This window comes from Coregonus clupeaformis, chromosome 17, assembly GCF_020615455.1.
Source record: "Coregonus clupeaformis isolate EN_2021a chromosome 17, ASM2061545v1, whole genome shotgun sequence".
Taxonomy (NCBI): domain Eukaryota; kingdom Metazoa; phylum Chordata; class Actinopteri; order Salmoniformes; family Salmonidae; genus Coregonus; species Coregonus clupeaformis.
The window spans coordinates 21341853-21365374 of NC_059208.1; the positions used below are offsets into that span (position 1 = coordinate 21341853).

The window sequence follows — 23522 nt, forward strand, 5'->3', positions numbered from 1 at the left end:
CAGGCCGAGGGAGATTGACAGTTATTTTGTGTTTCTTCCATTTGCAAATAATCGCACCAACTGTTGTCACCTTCTCACCAAGCTGCTTGGCGATGGTCTTGTAGCCCATTCCAGCCTTGTGTAGGTCTACAATCTTGTCCCTGACATCCTTGGAGAGCTCTTTGGTCTTGGCCATGGTGGAGAGTTTGGAATCTGATTGATTGATTGCTTCTGTGGACAGGTGTCTTTTATACAGGTAACAAACTGAGATTAGGAGCACTCCCTTTAAGAGTGTGCTCCTAATCTCAGCTCGTTACCTGTATAAAAGACACCTGGGAACCAGAAATCTTTCTGAATGAGAGGGGATCAAATACTTATTTCCCTCATTAAAATGAAAATCAATTTATAATATTTTTGACATGTGTTTTTCTGGATTTTTTTGTTGTTATTCTGTCTCTCACTGTTCAAATAAACCTACCATTAAAATTATAGACTGATCATTTCTTTGTCAGTGGGCAAACATACAAAATCAGCAGGGAATCAAATACTTTTTTCCCTCACTGTAGGTGTTTCATTCTACAACATATGTACTAGAAAATCATCCATATATTCCCCCCTTTTGGGACTTTCTAAGTCCCAACCAATAAAACAAAAGTTAACATAAAATGAGTATAAGCATGTGCATATACTTATTCTTAGCCTTGCCATCTGTGGTTACATTTTTCTAAGAATATATATTCAGACCAATGTATCTTCCTCATTGTCTGAACCATCCTGATGAGGACAATGAGCCCAGTCAGGTACTGGGTACAAATCCAAAAGATTTTCCTCTAAATTAACCTCCAAGTTTTTCTGTTGATCTTTGTAACCATTGCTCCCCTTTTTGTTTTGTTGTAGCATTTCCAATATACGTGGTAGTATCCTAACACATCAAAATACACTGCTCAAAAAAATACAGGGAAAACTTAAACAACACATCCTAGATCTGAATGAATGAAATAATCTTATTAAATACTTTTTCCTTTACATAGTTGAATGTGCTGACAACAAAATCACACAAAAATTATCAATGTAAATCAAATGTATCAACCCATGGAGGTCTGGATTTAGAGTCACCCTCAAAATTAAAGTGGAAAACCACACTACAGGCTGATCCAACTTTGATGTAATGTCCTTAAAACAAGTCAAAATGAGGCTCAGTAGTGTGTGTGGCCTCCACGTGCCTGTATGACCTCCCTACAACGCCTGAGCATGCTCCTGATGAGGTGGCGGATGGTCTCCTGAGGGATCTTCTCCCAGACCTGGACTAAAGCATCCGCGAACTCCTGGACAGTCTGTGGTGCAACGTGGCATTGGTGGATGGAGCGAGACATGATGTCCCAGATGTGCTCAATAATTGCAATGTCAACATCCTTAGTTATTAACATATTAATAACTTATTCAGATCAATCAGTCCACTTATAATTCGTAATCATAATCAAATTAATCACCCAAAACAACTTTAGAATGACAATTCTTAGTTAGTCACCTTGGTTCCATCATTCAAAGTTAAATCTCTCACCTTGGCACATATTGACACTGGCAGAATGTATATTTATATTATCATAATTCTAGCATTAACTTCCTCATAACGAGAATTACAACAGATCAGTATCTTAATGCATTCCTAGTCCAAATTACTATAAATGTAGCAGTGTATAATACCTCCTTAATCAACATACTACCTTAACCTTAACAGTGGTCCTCTGTAGCTCAGCTGGTAGAGCACGGCGCTTGTAACGCCAAGGTAGTGGGTTCGATCCCCGGGACCACCCATACACAAAAATGTATGCACGCATGACTGTAAGTCGCTTTGGATAAAAGCGTCTGCTAAATGGCATATTATTATTATAACTAACACTCCCTTACTCTACCGACACTCAATCTTCTGGCGTCTTCATTATGTTCTTCAGATAGCTTCATAGTTCATCTTGTATTGCCCATGGCAATGTCCCAATTCCAATGTCACACCTGAACCCCCTCACCTCTACCCCCATTCTGTTTTGTCCATTTGCAAACCAGTATACCAGCACCATCAGAGATGTTATATTTGAGTAAATCTCTATTCATGCCCACTCCAAATGGACTCCTGTCACACTCTTGAGAAAAAAGGCATAAGAGAAAAGAAAAGGCAAGTTGATTACTTCGATTGGATGCTGGTTCTGATTCAGGTCTCCTGGTAGAGGTGATACTGAACAGGAACATCTTCAACGCCTTTGTTGCTCCTCTTCAGCCGGGTAGAGTGTTTTTTTTTGTTTTTATTGAGGTTCACATCGTTCTGGACCGAATTATCTCTGCTAGGCATCAAGACACCATCTGTTGCAACCTCGAGAAAGGACAAATCATAACAATTTGGTTAAGTTAATTTCCAATCCAAAACATCCCTATAAGTATTGACTATATGACAAGTTATTATGTTTCACCAATCATTCTTAATACTAATTTCTAATTGATCCTGCTGCCTGATACATTTTTCCTTAAGGGGTCCCTGTATTCGAAAGGCTATCTGTATAAATGCCACATATTTCACATTCTCCCTTGTATTCTTCCAATTTCTATAACTCAATTGTTTTATTGTACCACTCCTATATATTTGCTCATAGTCTATTTGACATTACTCTGGCATTTTCCTTTTCCTTGTTCCTATTCTAACCACTAATTGCTTACCCTTCTCTCCCCATCCTGGTTGATTATGAAATTGTTTATATTTAGGATTTCCTAAATATTAAGTTCCTTATATGACAAAAGTTGTGGTTGAATCATAGCACAGTCCTAGTAACTGTGGAGATGTTGAACTACTGTTAATTATTTAAAACGGAGATGTGGTGCATATTTTCTTTATTTAATTTTAATGTAATATATTGTACTCATCTATACCAATCATTGTTTAACGGCTCCTTCCATTCCCTTTCTTCTGTATTTGGTATGGCTCTATCATGTACAGGGTTTAGTGCACTTTCGCAAGGAATAACTACTCCAACAACACTTCCCCCTGGAAATCTAACACTAAATACTACATCAAATTGTTTATCTAAATCTTGGGCTGTTCTCCTCATGTCTATGATTCACCTGTCTCTTTCTTTCATTATCTTAAGGTCACACTACCCCATGTGACTTCCCCATACTCTTTGTGCTGGTTCCTCCCACACCAATAATGATTTAACCCTTGTATTTTAATAGTGATCCCTTCCTGTATTTTAGTTATGGTTCCTGCCTGTGCAAGAATATACATGTTAATCCTGTCTATATCCCTCCTATGTCTTGTTCTTCTGCTCTTTACTATTATCAGTACCCCATTCCCCTTACTCTCAGGGAACTAGTAAAGTGCAGAGAAATCAATGATGGGGATATCTGGTGCGTCTTGAATGTCTGGAATATCTTGAAGATCTAGAAGGTCTCGAAAGTCTCGAAGGTCTCGAAGATCTGCCCCTCCACCGAGGGAATCAGCAAGAACACGTAGCTCATCAGTAATTGCCATCCTGACCCATCTGATTCTCGCCAGCATCCTCAGCTCTCTCATCTCTCAGTCATCGGTTCCCTCACTCTGGTACAATGGTTTAGATGATACCAGGTCACGCTCCCCTCTATCCGTACCGCCGTTGGTGTAACCTGGACGCCGATGTATGGTCACTTTAGCTGTTAATCTTCTTCCGTCACTAGGGTCTCCAGATCAGCCGGAGTCCCTCTCAATCTATCGACATCGGTCTGCGAAGAGTGTCCTTCTACCAGCCTACCCATAGGGAAGCTCGGAGTCACTGCTGCAAAGACACACAAACACAGACAAACACAAAAGACAACAATGCTACCCAATGGCGGGCCGTCTTCCTCTCCTGGGGTTGGAACACTCCAATAGTGGGAAACATGGATCTAAGTATCGGTCTCTCCCACTTTTACCATCATTGAGGTAGCCAACAACACCTGGTATGGGCCCTTCCACAAAGGGTCTTTCCAGCTCTTTCTTCTGTAGTCTTTTGTCATCACATAGTCTCCAGGGCGCAGAAAATACTCAGATTCTCCTACTCAGTTGGGCAGAGTTATCTTCACCCATGAAAAGAACATCTTAAGAACATTGTTAGGTTAGGTGAGACACAGTATGCTATTTATGTCCTCTCATCCGTCAAGAGAAGCCTTGAGATTATGAAGTGCATTACTTCCAGCTTGTTGTAGTCCACTCATTTCATAGACAGACCCCCTCTACACCCTGCCTCCTATCACAAAAACAAAAAAATATTTAACCTAACCCATAACACATTTATTACTACTGCTGATAGCCTTAATACACCTTGCATACTTCCCCACAAAACCATTATAAAACATTAAAACCTCTAAGCCCAACTTCCCCCCTTGGACACTTGGATCACATCGTGATTCATGTGTTCAAAAAACAAAACAACAACAATATTGTCTATCAAACCAAAAATAATAACTAAACTTAAAATGACAACCTTTGAGCATATCTTTACTTAACTGTATCCCATAACACTATTCAAGGAATACCTCTCCTTCAGGACTAACTCTCTCACTTCATCCTTGTCCTGTTTGGACTAATATTTAGGATTTTTTCCAAATTATAAACTTCTTCACAATTATCCTTATTATATCTAATCCCCAATTCAGCATGCCTCTAGGATTTACAGTGTGAGTGATCAGGTCACACTATAAAGCCAGGACAGATTGCAGAGGTCATTGAAATCATTCAATGAATTGTTCCATCCAATAGTATACTACTCATTAACAACCATCAAAAAATTTCATAAATGTTGTATCCCGAGCGTACAGTAAGTCCTTAGTACAGCTCTTTTCAAAATAAATCACATCTATTTACTTATCCCTTAATACAAATACAAATCCTATACAGCTAACATTTCGTACTAAGTGGGTTGTTTGTGGTTATTTAAACACAATATAGTAAAACAATAAACAAACAAAAAATGACCAGGCCCTATTTATAGTCTCGGAAAGTATTTCAAAGAAGAGAAAATCACTCCCCCCTTTTTCCTGGAAGAAAAAGTACACATTTAGTTAGTTTACATTTTGATACCACCTAACCAGTCCAAACAATCTAAATTCTAAATTCTCACTCTCTAATCCCACATCTCCTAATTCTCCTACTCAGAAAACCCTCAAGAACATCACTTGTGACTGCTCCCTTCCCCGATGAATTCCACAATCCAGAGCACATAAAACGACATAAAGTCCCATAAGATTTCAACCCCTAAGGCTTTTCCGTAACCTCAAATACAGTCAATTTCTTCGTGTAAGGAATCAGTGATATTTGATCCCAAGTATCTATTAAAATGTTGTTTGAGACGTGGGTCTCCTACATCTCCTTCATCATTCATTCTGTAGGGGATTTCCATCAATCCCAGAAAAGACTCCCAACCAAGACACATCAGACATTTATCATGTTTCATTAAGTGGAATATACACCTATAACATAACAAACCCATAACCACTTTCCAGTAATCTAATAATTTCAACCTGTTGCATTGTTTTTAGTAAAAATATAAATTGTTGTGTAACCAATCCAGAACCCACAAGAAGTTAGTGCTGTCTCCATTCCCCTAGTTCAAAATAAATGCTTCTCTAGCTATCCTGATTTGGTCCTTCCCACAAGTTCTAAGACTGCTGCCATTCAGCCAAGCTGGGCCCATTCCCTTGCCAATTACCCTGTTGTGGTTGCCTAAGGCCACCACGGCTTGGTAGGACAATCCCTTCTTGTATGTCCTGATTGACTGCACCCCCAGCAGACCCCTGGTCTTCTTGGTGGTGGTGTAATTAAGCCAGCCTTTTTTGGTTCACTCTCCCTCTTGTTATCCTTCTAGCTTTGTATCATTACTGGATTAATGACATATGTAATAACTGTTTTGCATTAGATTGTGCCTTTTTCTGATAATGTTGTAATTGTAGCCTATTGCATTAATTTAGTTTAAAATACAAACTTGTTGTTGAACAAATCTAGAACCTACATTAAGTCGGTACTATCCCATCAGCATAATAGTTAAAACTACCTACACTCCACTGGTCCACGTAGCGAAAACAAATTATTGTTTTAGAATTCATTAACTATTTGCATACATCACTGGTGTCACGCAAACTATAGAATAAAGTAATAACAATTAGAATTTGTCAAATAAATGTTTTCCATCCAACTATTCAGACTTGCTTCAAATATCTCTTTCAGCTCGATACAGTCAAGCAAGTACGACTCTCTTTTACCCGAGAACTAAAACATGGCATTAGTAAAGTCTATTCACAACCCAACAATAACTAATATTATATTTATATTCATTTTATTAAAAGACGTTACTTTCATTCCAGTCTACCTAAACAATTCAAATTATGGCCACAACTCTATCGCAATTGCCAGTCCGCTATTCAAATGTATGTAACTGTCCTTTCTGATTAGACTATAGTCACTCCTCCTTCTTTCCCGTTGAATAAGTGAGTCCTTCAGTCTGAAAAGACGCAGGCTGCTAAATCGTCCAGTCTTATCCTGACTGTTCCGTCAATCTAAACAACCCACAACCATAGTTGAACTATACTTAGAAAACCTAGATTCTAATCAGCGATGTAGAATCTATGCTTTATTGAAATGACAAGAAAATCCTCCTTTATTCCAATGATAATGGTCAGTAGTTTTAGTATCTGGCACATACCACATTTTATCAGAAAATAGCTTTACAGGACTAACATTTCACAAGCTAGAAGCTTTAGCAGTCAACAAGTGAAATCTACATTCATTAATTTGGAAACAGATCTAACGAATTCAATCAAATGGATTATGTTCTTTCCCCTTATTATACTAAAATTCCTTTACTATCTCACCTCTGCTTCAAAATGATTGATAGTTATCATAATGCCTTTACTTATTTCTATCAAATGATCCATGTACTTTCTCCCACCCCTCACGTACGTCTACGTTTTTGGGTGTGCAAGTCAGCACCTATTATTTTATCCAATCCCTCGTAATAAATTACACTCACATAAAATTCATTCTATTCTAATACAGTATTTAGTCAGCCACCAATTGTGCAAGTTCTCCCACTTAAAAAGATGAGAGAGGCCTGTAATTTTCATCATAGGTACACGTCAACTATGACAGACAAATTGAGGAGAAAAAATCCAGAAAATCACATTGTAGGATTTTTAATGAATTTATTTGCAAATTATGGTGGAAAATAAGTATTTGGTCACCTACAAACAAGCAAGATTTCTGGCTCTCACAGACCTGTAACTTCTTCTTTAAGAGGCTCCTCTGTCCTCCACTCGTTACCTGTATTAATGGCACCTGTTTGAACTTGTTATCAGTATAAAAGACACCTGTCCACAACCTCAAACAGTCACACTCCAAACTCCACTATGGCCAAGACCAAAGAGCTGTCAAAGGACACCAGAAACAAAATTGTAGACCTGCACCAGGCTGGGAAGACTGAAGTAAGTCACTGATAATCTCCCTCGATCTGGGGCTCCACGCAAGATCTCACCCTGTGGGGTCAAAATGATCACAAGAACGGTGAGCAAAAATCCCAGAACCACACGGGGGGACCTAGTGAATGACCTGCAGAGAGCTGGGACCAAAGTAACAAAGCCTACCATCAGTAACACACTACGCCGCCAGGGACTCAAATCCTGCAGTGCCAGACGTGTCCCCCTGCTTAAGCCAGTACATGTCCAGGCCCGTCTGAAGTTTGCTAGAGTGCATTTGGATGATCCAGAAGAGGATTGGGAGAATGTCATATGGTCAGATGAAACCAAAATAGAACTTTTTGGTAAAAACTCAACTCGTCGTGTTTGGAGGACAAAAATGCTGAGTTGCATCATACCTACTGTGAAGCATGGGGGTGGAAACATCATGCTTTGGGGCTGTTTTTCTGCAAAGGGACCAGGACGACTGATCCGTGTAAAGGAAAGAATGAATGGGGCCATGTATCGTGAGATTTTGAGTGAAAACCTCCTTCCATCAGCAAGGGCATTGAAGATTAAATGTGGCTGGGTCTTTCAGCATGACAATGATCCCAAACAGACCGCCCGGGCAACGAAGGAGTGGCTTCGTAAGAAGCATTTCAAGGTCCTGGAGTGGCCTAGCCAGTCTCCAGATCTCAACCCCATAGAAAATCTTTGGAGGGAGTTGAAAGTCCGTGTTGCCCAGCGACAGCCCCAAAACATCACTGCTCTAGAGGAGATCTGCATGGAGGAATGGGCCAAAATACCAGCAACAGTGTGTGAAAACCTTGTGAAGACTTACAGAAAACGTTTGACCTGTGTCATTGCCAACAAAGGGTATATAACAAAGTATTGAGAAACTTTTGTTATTGACCAAATACTTATTTTCCACCATAATTTGCAAATCAATTCATTAAAAATCCTACAATGTGATTTTCTGGATTTTTTTTCTCATTTTGTCTGTCATAGTTGACGTGTACCTATGATGAAAATTACAGGCCTCTCTCATCTTTTTAAGTGGGAGAACTTGCACAATTGGTGGCTGACTAAATACTTTTTTTCACCACTGTATATTCACATCTACCAAACCATTCATGTTTCTAATGATTCTTTATTGCCACAAATCAGTTAATCACAATCTAGTCTCAGCGGAACGAACAACAAATTACCCAAATCCTTCCCCTCAGTCATAGAATTCTCCCAGAATCGTATAGGCTGGTCACTATTCACTGATCTTACAAAATTCTATGACAGGCATTGTTGTACGAAACTCCAAGATATCATTTACATGAAAAGCTTATTATTCAAACTTATATATAATTATCATACACACCTCTATATCTCATCATTCAAACTTCAGAGTGCGACTCATTTACACCATTATACCACTCTCATTCCACATTCATACAATGTTGTTCTCAAACGCGCTTAATTACTATTTGTATAACCTACAGGAATATTTTATTCTATCAAAGGGCCCAAATTTGGAATTTTAACCCTATTCCAGTTATTTTTAACTGTAGTCAATTTATCACAATCCTACATCACCTCTAAAGTTTCCAAATATAATGTCAGAAACACACCCTGAAAGATTGACCAAAATATAATGCATAGACGTCATATGATAAAACCGGTACACGTGACCTGTTCCTCCTACAGGATTTCTCATACCCCTCCTAGTAATGTGAATTTTCCACTCAGCTGGTAAATGTATATCCACATAACATTAATTATTCTCTTTCCTAATGCGAGATTGGGCATGCCCTTTCTCCACCAGGCAGAAGCTTCAAACGACCACAAATATAGTTCCTTTCCTTACAGAAAAGGCTATTACTTGCAGGATTTCTTATTATTCTCACTCACACAGATGAGCAGCCACTTGTGCCCAAATGAATCAGACATTTGAATGACTCACAGTAGCCCAAGCAAACCACTCATCCACATGAGATGATCAGACCTACTATATCTAATACTTTCTCTATATTTTGAAGCCTTAGTGGCTGTTTAACCCGTTCACCTACTCAGGATGACCTGTGTTAACTCCAATTTATGTCACCTACTTCAGATGACCTATCTTTTTACCTGATCGACCCTTTCTGATTCACTTCCCCGACACAAGAAAGACGATTTTATACAGAATTTCTATCTACCTATATAGCCCTCTAGGTGATTCACTTCCTCGACACACCCTTACTGGACTTTTATCTTACGCTTTCCTAAGCGACCTGTAAATTCAGCCCTTTCTTTCTGATACACTTCCTCGACACAGAAAAAAAGCGGTATTGCACAGGATTTCTGCCTACCTAAGCAGCCCTCTAAACGATACACTTCCTTGACACGTTTAGAGCGGTATCTGTAGGGCTTTTTACCAATTTATTCTCTGATCGTTCAAACAGATAGACGCCGCCCGTGCCAAAGCAACCCAGACAAAGCGATCAGCAGGATGAATCAAATGAATCAAATGAATTGAACAGACGGTTCAGACGAACAACAGAGTGACATCGACATGTATTCTTAAATCCAAAAGCTCCCAGTCTCTAATTTTCTGGTTCTTAAATTTGGAGAGACCTACTTGGTATTCTGCAGCTGAGGCCGGGCCCCGGATCGAACCACACAAACTTTATACTATATAAGTAAGAACTTGGCTTACCTTTTTTAAAAACGGCCGCTTTGTTTGTATGGTCCGTCCAAGCCGTTTCACAGCCGCAGATGTCCACCGTCTCTGGTCTCTGGTCCCTGTTTCCTCCTGGCAACGCTCGCCATTTATGTCGTAGAAATATTTGACTCAAAAGTAGTCAACTCAAAAATATCTCTCAAGAAACTGGAGCTTGTGAATCCAAAAATGTATTATTGCGTAACAAAGCCGAGCTTGCTCCATGGAACAACTGCTTGCCCTGACCTGGAGCTCTCCTTTTATACAGACACAAATGCATAGTCATGCTTACATAGAATATACAGTTACCCCCTTAAGGCAAATTATTAACTTCTTTCAGTGCCACATGTTGTTTTACTCATGAGGGCTACTTGCGCTTCTCTAAATGGGGCCTCTGTATCTTATTAGTGGCGTGACTCAATTATGTACATACATACGTTAAAGAACAATCACACTCTGTATTGACTATATTCACTATCCAGACATGCATCTGAAGTACAAAGTATCAATCATGTTCATTCTGTTTTACCCTTAAACTTTCATAACACATTATAAAACATATCAATTAATACTTAAACATGGTTTAAACATGTCATGGCCATAACCCATTCTCAACCACATACATTTAAGCCAATCCCAAAAAGCATCCTCCCAGGACCCTTGAGATTATGTGCATGTGGCTATGTGTCAGGTCATAAGCACAAACAAATAATAACACTAGTTCCATTGTTACTCCAATCTCCACACAGCCACCACAAGGAGTTGTATCTCCATCACATGTCATTGACATACCCAGACCAGCTGCAGGGAGTTATCAAAAGCACAGCGTTTGCACTAAAGAAATGTCTCTGCTCTGTTTTAACCCTTCAACTGGTTCTCAATCCATAAGCATTTAAGGCATATAGGTGTTTCATTCTACAACATATGTACTAGAAAATCATCCATAATGTACCCATCCAGGGGTTAGATCCTGGTGACATGACAAGTTCTGTAGATGTACCCATCCAGGGATTAGATCCTGATGACAGGACAAGTTATGTAGCTGTACCCATCCAGGGGTTAGATCCTGATGACAGGACAAGTTTTGTAGCTGTACCCATCCAGGGGTTAGATCCTGATGACAGGACAAGTACTGTAACTGTACCCATCCAGGGATTAGATCCTGATGTAAACGTATAATAATAATAATAATAATTACTGTTGAGTATGTCTAATCTAATGTGTATCAGTGTGGAATTAACTGGCTGACACAGTCACAGTGCTGTTTGAAAGGAACCAGATAAATGATTAACCATGCTCTTTTGGGGTCTCTGGAACCTAATGATCATGGTAGCTTAGTCACTGAACTAATTCCTGTAAGTCACAGAAATTGAGACACGTGTCGATCCACTGATTAGTTTGACGTACTGCATGGATGCATAATATCTATCTACACTCTTAGAAAAAAGGGTTCTACCTGGAACCAAAATGGTTCTACCTGGAACCAAAATGGTTCTACCTTGAACCAAAAGGGTTCTACCTGGAAACAAAAGGGTTCTACCTACGGGGACAGTCAAAGAACCCTTTAAGGTTCTAGATAGCACCTTTTTTTCTAAGAGTGTACTGCCATACTTGCCGTAAAGACACCTCCAATTTGAAATCTGGTGGACACACTTGTGGAAGTCATTGTTGTCCTTTCAGTTGTCCTATTGATCATAAGGGCCTGTGTTGCTGAGCAACAACAGATACGTTTGGAATGTCAAGCCTTGGTTTCGACTGTACTTCAGACAAAGCATTGACACACGACTTAACCCTTCTCTGTTATGTATATGCCCTTCACAAAAACCTTCTTTGTAGACAATGGATAGAATGGATTAACAGTGAGTGGGTGGTAGACGGATAAAAACATGTCAAGTTGATGGAGTGGTACATAGGGAAGCATATGTGTGGAGACAGTGGAGACCAGGGTGGCAGATAGTCTAGCGGTTAAGAGCGTTGGGCCAATAACCGAAAGGTCACTGGTTCAAATCCCAGAGCCAACAAGGTGACAAATCTGCTGATGTGCCCTTGAGCGAGGCACGTAACCCTAGTCGCTCTGGATAAGAGCGTCTGCTAAATGAGTAAAATGTAGGTAGCTTCGCCAAAGTATGCTTAACCTGGTATGTAAGATACCCTATCATCTGACGGGAGTTATTTTTTTGATCTCCCAGCTCAAATTCAATAGAATCACACCAATTTATACTCCAGAATGTTCAATAGAATCACACCATTTTATTCTCCAGCATGTTCAATAGAATCACACCATTTTATTCTCCAGCATGTTCAATAGAATCACACCATTCTATTCTCCAGCATGTTCAATAGAATCACACCAATTTATTCTCTAGCATGTTCAATAGAATCACACCATTTTATTCTCCAGCATGTTCAATAGAATCACACCATTTTATTTTCCAGTGTGTTCAATAGAATCACGGTGTCTGAAGTGTGTTGAGTCATCTGTACAATGAGAAAAATGATTTGTTTGGGCGCCTTCCACCTCTCTGCCCCAAACTCCACAGAGCCCTTGTGGCCAAGTGCCTCTACAGCGATTCAGCGCTTAAACCCTCCTTCTATTCCTTCTCCTTCACTTGTATTTTAATTTCCACCTGGCTCCTGCTGTGCTGGGTAAGATAGAGGGGATGGAGCAACGTGGAAGACATTCCATTATCTTTTCAACAAGCATTTAGGTCACTGAGGAACGAATGGAACACACTGGTTGAGTCCCATACGGCACCCTATTCCCTATATAGGGCCCATAGGGTTCTGGTCAAAAGTAGTGCACTATATAGGGAATAGGGTGCCATTTGGGACGCATCCATAGAGAACAAAAAAAAACTAATAATCAGACTGGAGTAGAGACTTGTGAGGACATGCTCCTTAGAGAGAACGGTTGGGACTTTCAGATCGTTCAGTTTGGGCTGAGCCAAGCTAACTCCCCTGGCATGTCTGATTCAGCACCACCTGTCTATTGGACAGTTCCGCTAATCAGAGTTGTTGTGCCAGGATTCAGGACAGTCCACCTCTGGTGTGGGGTCTGACAGGGGATGGGATGGAGGATAGGGAAGGGGTTGTGGATTTAGCCTCTCGCTCCTCTGCATGTGAGGATATGCCTTCTTAGAGAGGACATTTGGGAGCGTTCACTTTGGGCGCGACCAACTACTTGGCAGTTCCGATTTAAGCACCACATGCCTGGTGGACAGTCCATTTCCAGGGTATGGGGCTTGACACTTCACAGGATGGGGTAGGGAGGGATGTCCTCATTGCCTTGCATCTTAAAAGCCCAGTCAACCAGGGAGGATGGATCATAGAGGACTTCTAAATAGTTTATGCAGTGAGGCTGTCATACGAAATCTAATTCCAAGTAATGATAATAAAATTAAAAACATTTTACTTAGTGTACCTTCTAAGGGAACTTTTTACCATTTCAAACTATTTTTAGGAACATCCTTTGGGAACTTATTTGTATATCATATTTTTAACTATGGTCTAAGAGTCTAATGGGCGACCAGAACAGCGTGATCCAACTAATCTGTTTATGATTATGCAGAGAGGTAATATCAGGCTAACTTTGCTTGTGTCTCAAATAGCACCCTATTCCCTATATAGTGCACTACTTTAGGAACAGAAACCATATGGGCCCTGGTCAAAAGTAGTGCACTAAATAGGGAATAAGGTGCCATTTGGGATTTTCCTTAGATGTTAGTCCTTCTTGTCACCACCAACGTATAAGGTTTAACTGTCCTGTCATTGAGGCCAGTTTTGGTCAAACCACGTATCAGCCTCACACCCAAACACAAGTGTCCGTTCAGCCATTGGCCACTGTGGGAACTGGCCAATCAGCAGGCTAGATGAGGCGTTAGATATGTTTGATTGATGATGTGTCAGTAGCAGTGGAGTAAGACACTGTGGAGGTCAGATATATTTCTGAGGAGAAACGCTTATGCTCATGCACACGCGCGCACGCACGCACGCACGCACACACACACACACACACACACACACACACACACACACACACACACACACACACACACACACACACACACACACACACACACACACACACACACACACACACACACACACACACACACACACACACACACACACACACACACACACACATTGTGTAACACTATGTATAATCTTTACCCCTCTACCCTGTAGGTCCTGGTGCCTGGGCAGCAGACCACAGTCCTTCTCCAGCCTTTGCTGTCTGACACAGAGCACAAGGTGACCGTCACCCCAGTCTACACAGACGGACAGGACGGCATCAGTGTGTCTTCTGTGGGCAGAACATGTGAGTACAGCCTTTCTTGTAGATGGTTCTATGCAGTGTCCATAAGGTCAGTGGGAAGCTGTTCTTATAGCTAGTGGAACGACTGGGGTTTAGACCTGGCTCCATTGTGTGCCATAAGACTGTGTTAGCATTGCTTAGAAATGCTGGGGTGTATGGTAAATGTTATCATGCAATTAAAGCTCTGTATAGAGCTCCAGTCACCTGTGTCTATATATAGAGCTGTAGTCACCTGTATCTATATATAGAGCTCTAGTCACCTGTGTTTATATATAGAGCTCTAGTCACCTGTATCTATATATAGAGCTCTAGTCACCTGTGTCTATATATAGAGCTGTAGTCACCTGTGTTTATATATAGAGCTGTAGTCACCTGTATCTATGTATAGAGCTGTAGTAACCTGTGTCTATATGTAGAGCTCTAGTCACCTGTGTCTATATATAGAGCTGTAGTCACCTGTGTCTATATCAAGAGCTGTAGTCACCTGTGTTTATATATAGAGCTGCAGTCACCTGTGTCTATATATAGAGCTCTAGTCACCTGTGTTTATATATAGAGCTGTAGTCACCTGTGTCTATATATAGAGCTCTAGTCACCTGTGTATATATATAGAGCTCTAGTCACCTGTCTATATAAAGCTCTAGTCACCTGTGTCTATATATAGAGCTCTAGTCACCTGTGTCTATATAGAGCTCTAGTCACCTGTATATATATAGAGCTCTAGTCACCTGTGTCTATATATAGAGCTCTAGTCACCTGTGTTTATATATAGAGCTGTAGTCACCTGTGTCTATATATAGAGCTCTAGTCACCTGTGTCTATATATAGAGCTCTAGTCACCTGTGTCTATATAGAGCTCTAGTCACCTGTGTCTATATATAGAGCTGTAGTTACCTGTATCTATATATAAAGCTATAGTCACCTGTGTCTATATATAGAGCTGTAGTCACCTGTATCTATATATAGAGCTCTAGTCACCTGTATCTATATATAGAGCTTTAGTCATCTGTATCTATATATAGAGCTTTAGTCACCTGTGTCTATTTATAGAGCTGTAGTCACCTGTATCTATATATAGAGCTGTAGTCACCTGTGTCTATATATAGAGCTCTAGTCACCTGTACAGTGGGGAGATCAAGTATTTGATACACTGCCGATTTTGCAGGTTTTCCTACTTACAAAGCATGTAGAGGTCTGTAATTTTTATCATAGGTACACTTCAACTGTGAGAGACGGAATCTAAAACAAAAATCCAGAAAATCACATTGTATGATTTTTAAGTAATTAATTTGCATTTTATTGCATGACATAAGTATTTCATCACCTACCAACCAGTAAGAATTCCAGCTCTCACAGACCTGTTAGTTTTTCTTTAAGAAGCCCTCCTGTTCTCCACTCATTACCTGTATTAACTGCACCTGTTTGAACTTGCTACCTGTATAAAAGACACCTGTCCACACACTCAATCAAACAGACTCCAACCTCTCCACAATGGCCAAGACCAGAGAGCTGTGTAAGGACATCAGGGATAAAATGTTAGACCTGCACAAGGCTGGGATGGGCTACAGGACAATAGGCAAGCAGCTTGGTGAGAAGGCAACAACTGTTGGCGCAATTATTAGAAAATGGAAGAATTTCAAGATGACTGTCATCACCCTCGGTCTGGGGCTCCATGCAAGATCTCACTTCGTGGGGCATCAATGATCATGAGGAAGGTGAGGGATCAGCCCAGAACTACACGGCAGGACCTGGTCAATGACCTGAAGAGAGCTGGGACCACAGTCTCAAAGAAAACCATTAGTAACACACTACGCCGTCATGGATTAAAATCCTGCAGCGCACGCAAGGTCCCCCTGCTCAAGCCAGCGCATGTCCAGGCCCGTCTGAAGTTTGCCAATGACCATCTGGATGATCCAGAGGAGGAATGGGAGAAGGTCATGTGGTCTGATGAGACAAAAATATAGCTTTTTGGTCTAAACTCCACTCGCCGTGTTTGGAGGAAGAAGAAGGATGAGTACAACTCCAAGAACACCATCCCAACCGTGAAGCATGGAGGTGGAAACATCATTCTTTGGGGATGCTTTTCTGCAAAGGGGACAGGACGACTGCACCGTATTGAGGGGAGGATGGATGGGGCCATTTATCGTGAGATCTTGGCCAACAACCTCCTTCCCTCAGTAAGAGCATTGAAGATGGGTCGTGGATGGGTCTTCCAGCATGACAACGACCCGAAACACACAGCCAGGGCAACTAAGGAGTGGCTCTGTAAGAAGCATCTCAAGGTCCTGGAGTGGCCTAGCCAGTCTCCAGACCTGAACCCAATAGAAAATCTTTGGAGGGAGCTGAAAGCCTGTATTGCCCAGCAACAGCCCCGAAACCTGAAGGATCTGGAGAAGTTCTGTATGGAGGAGTGGGCCAAAATCCCTGCTGCAGTGTGTGCAAACCTGGTCAAGACCTACAGGAAACGTATGATCTCTGTAATTGCAAACAAAGGTTTCTGTACCAAATATTAAGTTCTGCTTTTCTGATGTATCAAATACTTATGTCATGCAATAAAATGCAAATGAATTACTTAAAAATCATACAATGTGATTTTCTGGATTTTTGTTTTAGATTCCGTCTCTCACAGTTGAAGTGTACCTATGATATAAATTACAGACCTCTACATGCTTTGTAAGTAGGAAAACCTGCAAAATCGGCAGTGTATCAAATACTTGTTCTCCCCACTGTATATATAGAGCTGTAGTCACCTGTGTCTATATAGAGCTGTGGTCACCTGTGTCTATATAGAGCTGTAGTCACCTGTGTCTATATAGAGCTGTAGTCACCTGTTTCTATATATAGAGCTCTAGTCACCTGTGCATTCGGAAAGTATTCAGACCCCTTCACTTTTTCCACATTTTGTTACGTTACAGACTTATTTTAAAATGGATTAAATAAAACATTTTCCTCATCAATCTACACACAATACCCCATAATGAAAATGCGAAAACAGTTTTTTTGAAATTTTTGCAAAAATATTAAAAATACAAAACAGAAATACCTTATTTACATAAGTATTCAGACCCTTTGCTATGAGACTCGAAATTGAGCTCAGGTGCATCCTGTTTCCATTGATCATCCTTGAGATGTTTCAACAACTTGATTAGAGTCCACCTGTGGTAAATGAAATTGATTGGACATGATTTGGAAAGGCACACACCTGTCTATATAAGGTCCCACAGTTGACAGTGCATGTCAGAGGTTGAAGGAATTGTCCGTAGAGCACTGAGACAGGATTGTGTCGAGGCACAGATCTGGGGAAAGGTACCAAAAAACTTCGCAAGCATTGAAGTTCCCAAGAACACAGTGGCCGCCATCATTCTTAAATGGAAGAAGTTTGGAACCACCAAGACTCTTCCTAGAGCTGCCCCAAACTGAGCAATCGGGGGAGAAGGGCCTTGGTCAGGGAGGTGACCAAGAACCTGATAGTCACTCTGACAGAGCTCCAGAGTTCCTCTGTGGAGATGGGAGAACCTTCCAGAAGGACAACCATCTCTGCAGCACTCCACCCATCAGGCCTTTATGGTAGAGTGGCCAGACGGAAGCCACTCCTTAGTAAAAGGCACATGACAGCACGCTTGGAGTTTGCCAAAAGGCACCTAAAGACTCTCAGACCATGAGAAACAAGATTCTCTAGTCTGATGAAACCAAGATTGAACTCTTTGGCCTGAATGCCAAGCGTCATGTCTGGAGGAAACCTGGCATCATCCCTATGGTGAAGCATGGTGGTGGCAGCATCATGCTATGGGGATGTTTTTCAACGGCAAGGACTGGGAGACTAGTCAGGATTGACGGAAAGATGAACGGAGCAAAGTACAGAGAGATCCTTGATGAAAACCTGCTCCAGAGCGCTCAGGACCTCAGACAGGGGCGAAGATTCACCTTCCAACAGGACAACAACACTAAGTACACAGCCAAGACAACACAGGAGTGGCTTTGGGACAAGTCTCTGAATGTCCTTGAGTGGCCCAGCCAGAGAACTGAAAATAGCTGTGCAGTGACGCTCCCCATCCAAACTGACAAAGCTTGAGAGGATCTGCAGAGAAGAATGGGAGAAACTCCCCAAATACAGGTGTGCCAAGCTTGTAGCGTCATACCTAAGAAGACTTGAGGCTGTGATCACTGCCAATGGTGCTTCAACAAAGTACTGAGTAAAGGGTCTGAATACTTATGTAAATGTTTTTTTTTTTTTTTTTACATTTGCAAACATTTCTACAAACCTGTTTTTGTTTTGTTATTTTAGGGTATTGTGTGTAGATTGATGAGGGAGAAAAAAACAATTTAATACATTTTAGAATAAGGCTGTAATGTAACAAAATGTGGAAAAGCCAAGGGGTCTGAATACTTTCCGAATGCACTGTATAGAGCTGTAGTCACTTGTGACTATTTGAAGAATCTCAAATATAAAATATGTTTTGATTTGTTTAACACTTTTTTGGTTACTACATGATTCCATATGTGTTATTTCATGGTTTTGATGTCTTCACTATTATTCTACAATGTAGAAAATAGTAAAAATAAAGAAAAACCCTTGAATGAGTAGGTGGGTCCAAACTTTTGACTGGCACTGTATATATATGTATATATATATATATATATGTGTGGAGTGGTTGAAAAACAAGTTTTAATGACTCCAACCTAAGTGTATGTACATTTCCGACTTCAACTGTTTATATATATATATATATATATATATATATATATATATATATATATACAGTTGAAGTCGGAAATGTACATACACTTAGGTTGGAGTCATTAAAACTTGTTTTTCAACCACTCCACACATTTCTTGTTAACAAACTATAGTTTTGGCAAGTTGGTTAGGACATCTACTTTGTGCATGACACAAGTAATTTTTCCAACAATTGTTTACAGACAGATTATTTAACTTATAATTCACTGTATCACAATTCCAGTGGGTCAGAAGTTTACATGCAGTAAGTTGACTGTGCCTTTAAACAGCTTGGAAAATTCCAGAAAATGATATCATGGCTTTAGAAGCTTCAGATAGGCTAATTGACATAATTTGAGTCAATTGGAGGTGTACCTGTGGATGTATTTCAAGGCCTACCTTCAAACTCAGTGCCTCTTTGCTTGACATCATGGGAAAATCAAAAGAAATCAGCCAAGACCTCAGAATTCTTTTTGTAGACCTCCACAAATCTGGTTCATCCTTGGGAGCAATTTCCAAACGCCTGAAGGTACCACGTTCATCTGTACAAACAATTGTACGCAAGTATAAACACAATGGGACCACGCAGCCGTCATACTGCTCAGGAAGGAGACGCGTTCTGTCTACTAGAGATGAACGCACTTTAGTGCGGAAAGTGCAAATTAATCCCAGAACAACAGCAAAGGACCTTGTGAAGATGCTGGAGGAAACAGGTACAAAAGTATCTATATCCACAGTAAAACGAGTCCTATATCAACATAACCTGAAAGGCGGCTCAGCAAGGAAGAAGCCACTGCTCCAAAACCGCCATAAAAAAGCCAGACTACTACTTTTTGGAGAAATGTCCTCTGGTCTGATGAAACAAAAATAGAACTATTTGGCCATAATGACCATCGTTATGTTTGGAGGAAAAAGGGGGGTGCTTGCAAGCCGAAGAACACCATCCCAACCGTGAAGCACGGTGGTGGCAGCATCATGCTGTGGGGGTGCTTTGCTGCAGGAAGGACTAGTGCACTTCACAATATAGATGGATATATTGAAGCAACATCTCAAGACATCAGTCAGGAAGTTAAAGCTTGGTCGCAAATGGGTCTTCCAAATGGACAATGACCCCAAGCATACTTCCAAAGTTGTGGCAAAATGGCTTACGGACAACAAAGTCAAGGTATTGGAGTGGCCATCACAAAGCCCTGACCTTGAAGGTAGGCCTTGAAATACATCCACAGGTACACCTCCAATTGACTCAAATGATGTCAATTAGCCTATCAGAAGCTTCTAAAGCCATGACATAATTTTCTGGAATTTTCCAAGCTGTTTAAAGGCACAGTCAACTTAGTGTAAACTTCTGACCCACTGGAATTGTGATACAGTGAATTATAAGTGAAATAATCTGTCTGTAAACAATTGTTGGAAAAGTTATTTGTGTCATGCACAAAGTAGATGTCCTAACCAACTTGCCAAAGCTATAGTTTGTTAACAAGAAATGTGTGGAGTGGTTGAAAAACATTTCTAATGACTCCAACCTATGTGTATGTAAACTTCCGACTTCAACTGTATACATGTATGTGTGCATATATATACATGATTATTTTATTTTGCTACAGCAAATACAGTGTCTTATAAGCCCATGTGGGCGGGGCATCCTGAAGATGCATGACTCCATGTGGGTGGGGCATCCTGAAGATGCATGACTCCATGTGGGCGGGTTATCCTGAAGATGCATGACTCCATGTGGGCGGGGCATCCTGAAGATGCATGACTCCATGTGGGCGGGGCATCCTGAAGACTTTATAATAAAATAAATACAATAAAAATTAAGTCGTAGGCATTTTCTTGAGGAGGGTTATCCATCTAGATACCAATCACAGTAGGTTCACTGAACCACCTCTGTTAGACTAGTTACAGCAGGTGGCAAATGTTCCCTGTGTGTCGGTTCCCTGTCGTCACCCTCTGAGGACGGTGTAAACGGACAGCCGACAGTTATTGATCATGTCCATTAATAAGCTTAATGAAAGCCATTCATAATCATACAGCCATTCTGCTCTCAGTAATGAGCCACTAAAACACTTCCTCATGCTGTAATTGATTATGTACACTCAGCTCAACATCATTGGCTGAATTATTAAACACTCTACCAATAGCTGGTGAAGTGTCCAAAATGGTATCCTATTCGCTACATCAGTCATACTCAACAGGTGGACCGCGGGCCGGATCCGGACCCAGAACTGGGTCAATACGGACCGCAGGTCCCGACTAAAAATATTGGTCTGGATTCGACTCCTGGTATCATATGAACACACATAAGACATGGAAAATGTGTAGAATAGCAGGAAATTAGCTTTAAAACTGGTAAATGTTTCCTTCGCTCCGTGGCATAATGTGTAGAATTGCAGGAAATGAGCTTTAAAACTGCTACATTTTGCCTTCGCTCCGTGGCATAATGTGTAGAATTGCAGGAAATTAGCTTTACAAATCCAATTTTTTCTCTCTGCCAACAAGAATGGTGTGAACAGTTTGAGCTGTTTAGGGTTGCATGGGTTGCGAGGTGGGGCTTTGTTACTACGCTGATAAATGACAATATCCATCCGGACTTTTGCCAGCTAGGAAATCTGTGTGACCGGACCTTCTCAAGTAGTACTTGAGTACCGCTGCAGGGATCATAAGGCTCAGGCCAAAAGTAGTGCGGTCTGTAGGGATAGGGAGGTGCCTTTTCGGACTAGGATTGTCTCCTCTTTACAATTAAAATTAAAATGCCAAAGTGAATATATAGTCAAATATGTTTTTAAAGTGGAGAGCAGAGAGAGTGCAGTCCCTTTGACTTTGGCCAGCTTGTATTCCAAATGAAACCCCAAACCTTGTAAAACCCAATAGTTCATAAATCACACATACATATGACTTTAATAACTCTAAATGTTTTGGATGGATGGAATATGTGGTTTGTTTTGTTTCTCTACCAATCTTTTTGAACTACATCTTCACCAGTTTACCGTAAACCACATTGTATAAGTGACAGTTTCTCTACCAATCTTTTTGAACTGCATCTTTACCGGTGTACCATAAACCACAGTGTATAAGTGCCTCAACTATTCTTGTTTTGTCAGTGCCCCTCTCAGCACCTAGCAACCTGAGGGTGTCTGAGGAGTGGTTCAGCCGCTTCCGCATCACCTGGGACACACCTCCTTCTCCCACCATGGGCTTCAGGGTAGTCTACCAACCCACCACTGGTACGTACACACCTGTTACAATATACATGTTACAATACACACATGTTACAATACACACATGTTACAATACACACATGTTACAATACACACATGTTACAATACAAACATGGTACAATACACACAGTGTACAATACACACATTTTACAATATACATATGTTATAATATACATGTTACAATACACACATGTTACAATACACACATGTTACAATACACACATAGTACAATACACCCATGTTACAATATACACATTACAATACACATGTTACAATACACACCTGTTACAATTCACACATGTTATAATGCTATAATAATGCTATATAATGTTATAATAATCCATCTCAGACAGTCTTCTAAACACCATTATTCTGTCTGCTGTCTCAGATAGTCTTTTAAACACCATTATTCTGTCTGCCGTCTCAGACAGTCTTTTGAACACCATTATTCTGTCTACCGTCTCAGACAGTCTTTTAATCACCATTATTCTGTCTGCTGTCTCAGACAGTCTTTTAAACACCATTATTTTGTCAGCCGTTTCAGTCTTTTCCATGGTAAACAGAAGGCTTGATGTGGGTGTAACACAAAGTGTGGGGAAATATCCCTCAGCTCTGTTTTCTACATGAAGAAACTACATGAGAACAGAAAGAAGAAAGAGTCTGTGGATGCATCCCAAATGGCACCCTATTCCCTATATAGTGCACTACTTTTGACCAGGATCCATAGTGCACTACATAGGAAATAGGTTGCCATTTGGGTGTCATCCTGTGACTGTGTGAGCCTCTGCTTTCTATTAGAAGCTCTGTAAATTGCCCTGTGGTCCAGAGAAATGGGTCCTCCACCTAGATTGAATGACTTCTACGACAAGAGGAACATGGGGCTCTCCGTCTGTCTGTTCTGTTACTGGAGAGGTGATTACTCTCACTACAGGAAATGTGTAACGCAGACGCTGGGAGACGAGAAGCAGGTACAGGGTTTAATAATAAATAAACACAGAACAGCTTCTGGACATGAGAAACACAACCACATCAATGCTGACTGGGGAATGAACCTGAGGGAGTGACAAATATAGGGGAGGTAATCAATGACGTGATGGAGTCCAGGTGAGTCCCATAATTAAGCGCAGGTGCGCGTAACGATGGTGGCAGGTG

The 23522-nt window shown here is 40.8% G+C and overlaps 1 protein-coding gene across 1 annotated transcript in view; it reads left to right on the top strand.

Moving 5' to 3' along the window:
- The window catches only part of LOC121586073 (collagen alpha-1(XIV) chain-like), a 235092-nt gene that overhangs the window by 99342 nt on the left and 112228 nt on the right, over positions 1-23522 (top strand). Inside the window, exons 20-21 of the mRNA XM_041902529.2 lie at positions 14306-14438; positions 22254-22376. Coding sequence (XP_041758463.2) covers positions 14306-14438; positions 22254-22376 — 256 coding nt within the window. The remainder of the gene's footprint in view (positions 1-14305; positions 14439-22253; positions 22377-23522) is intronic.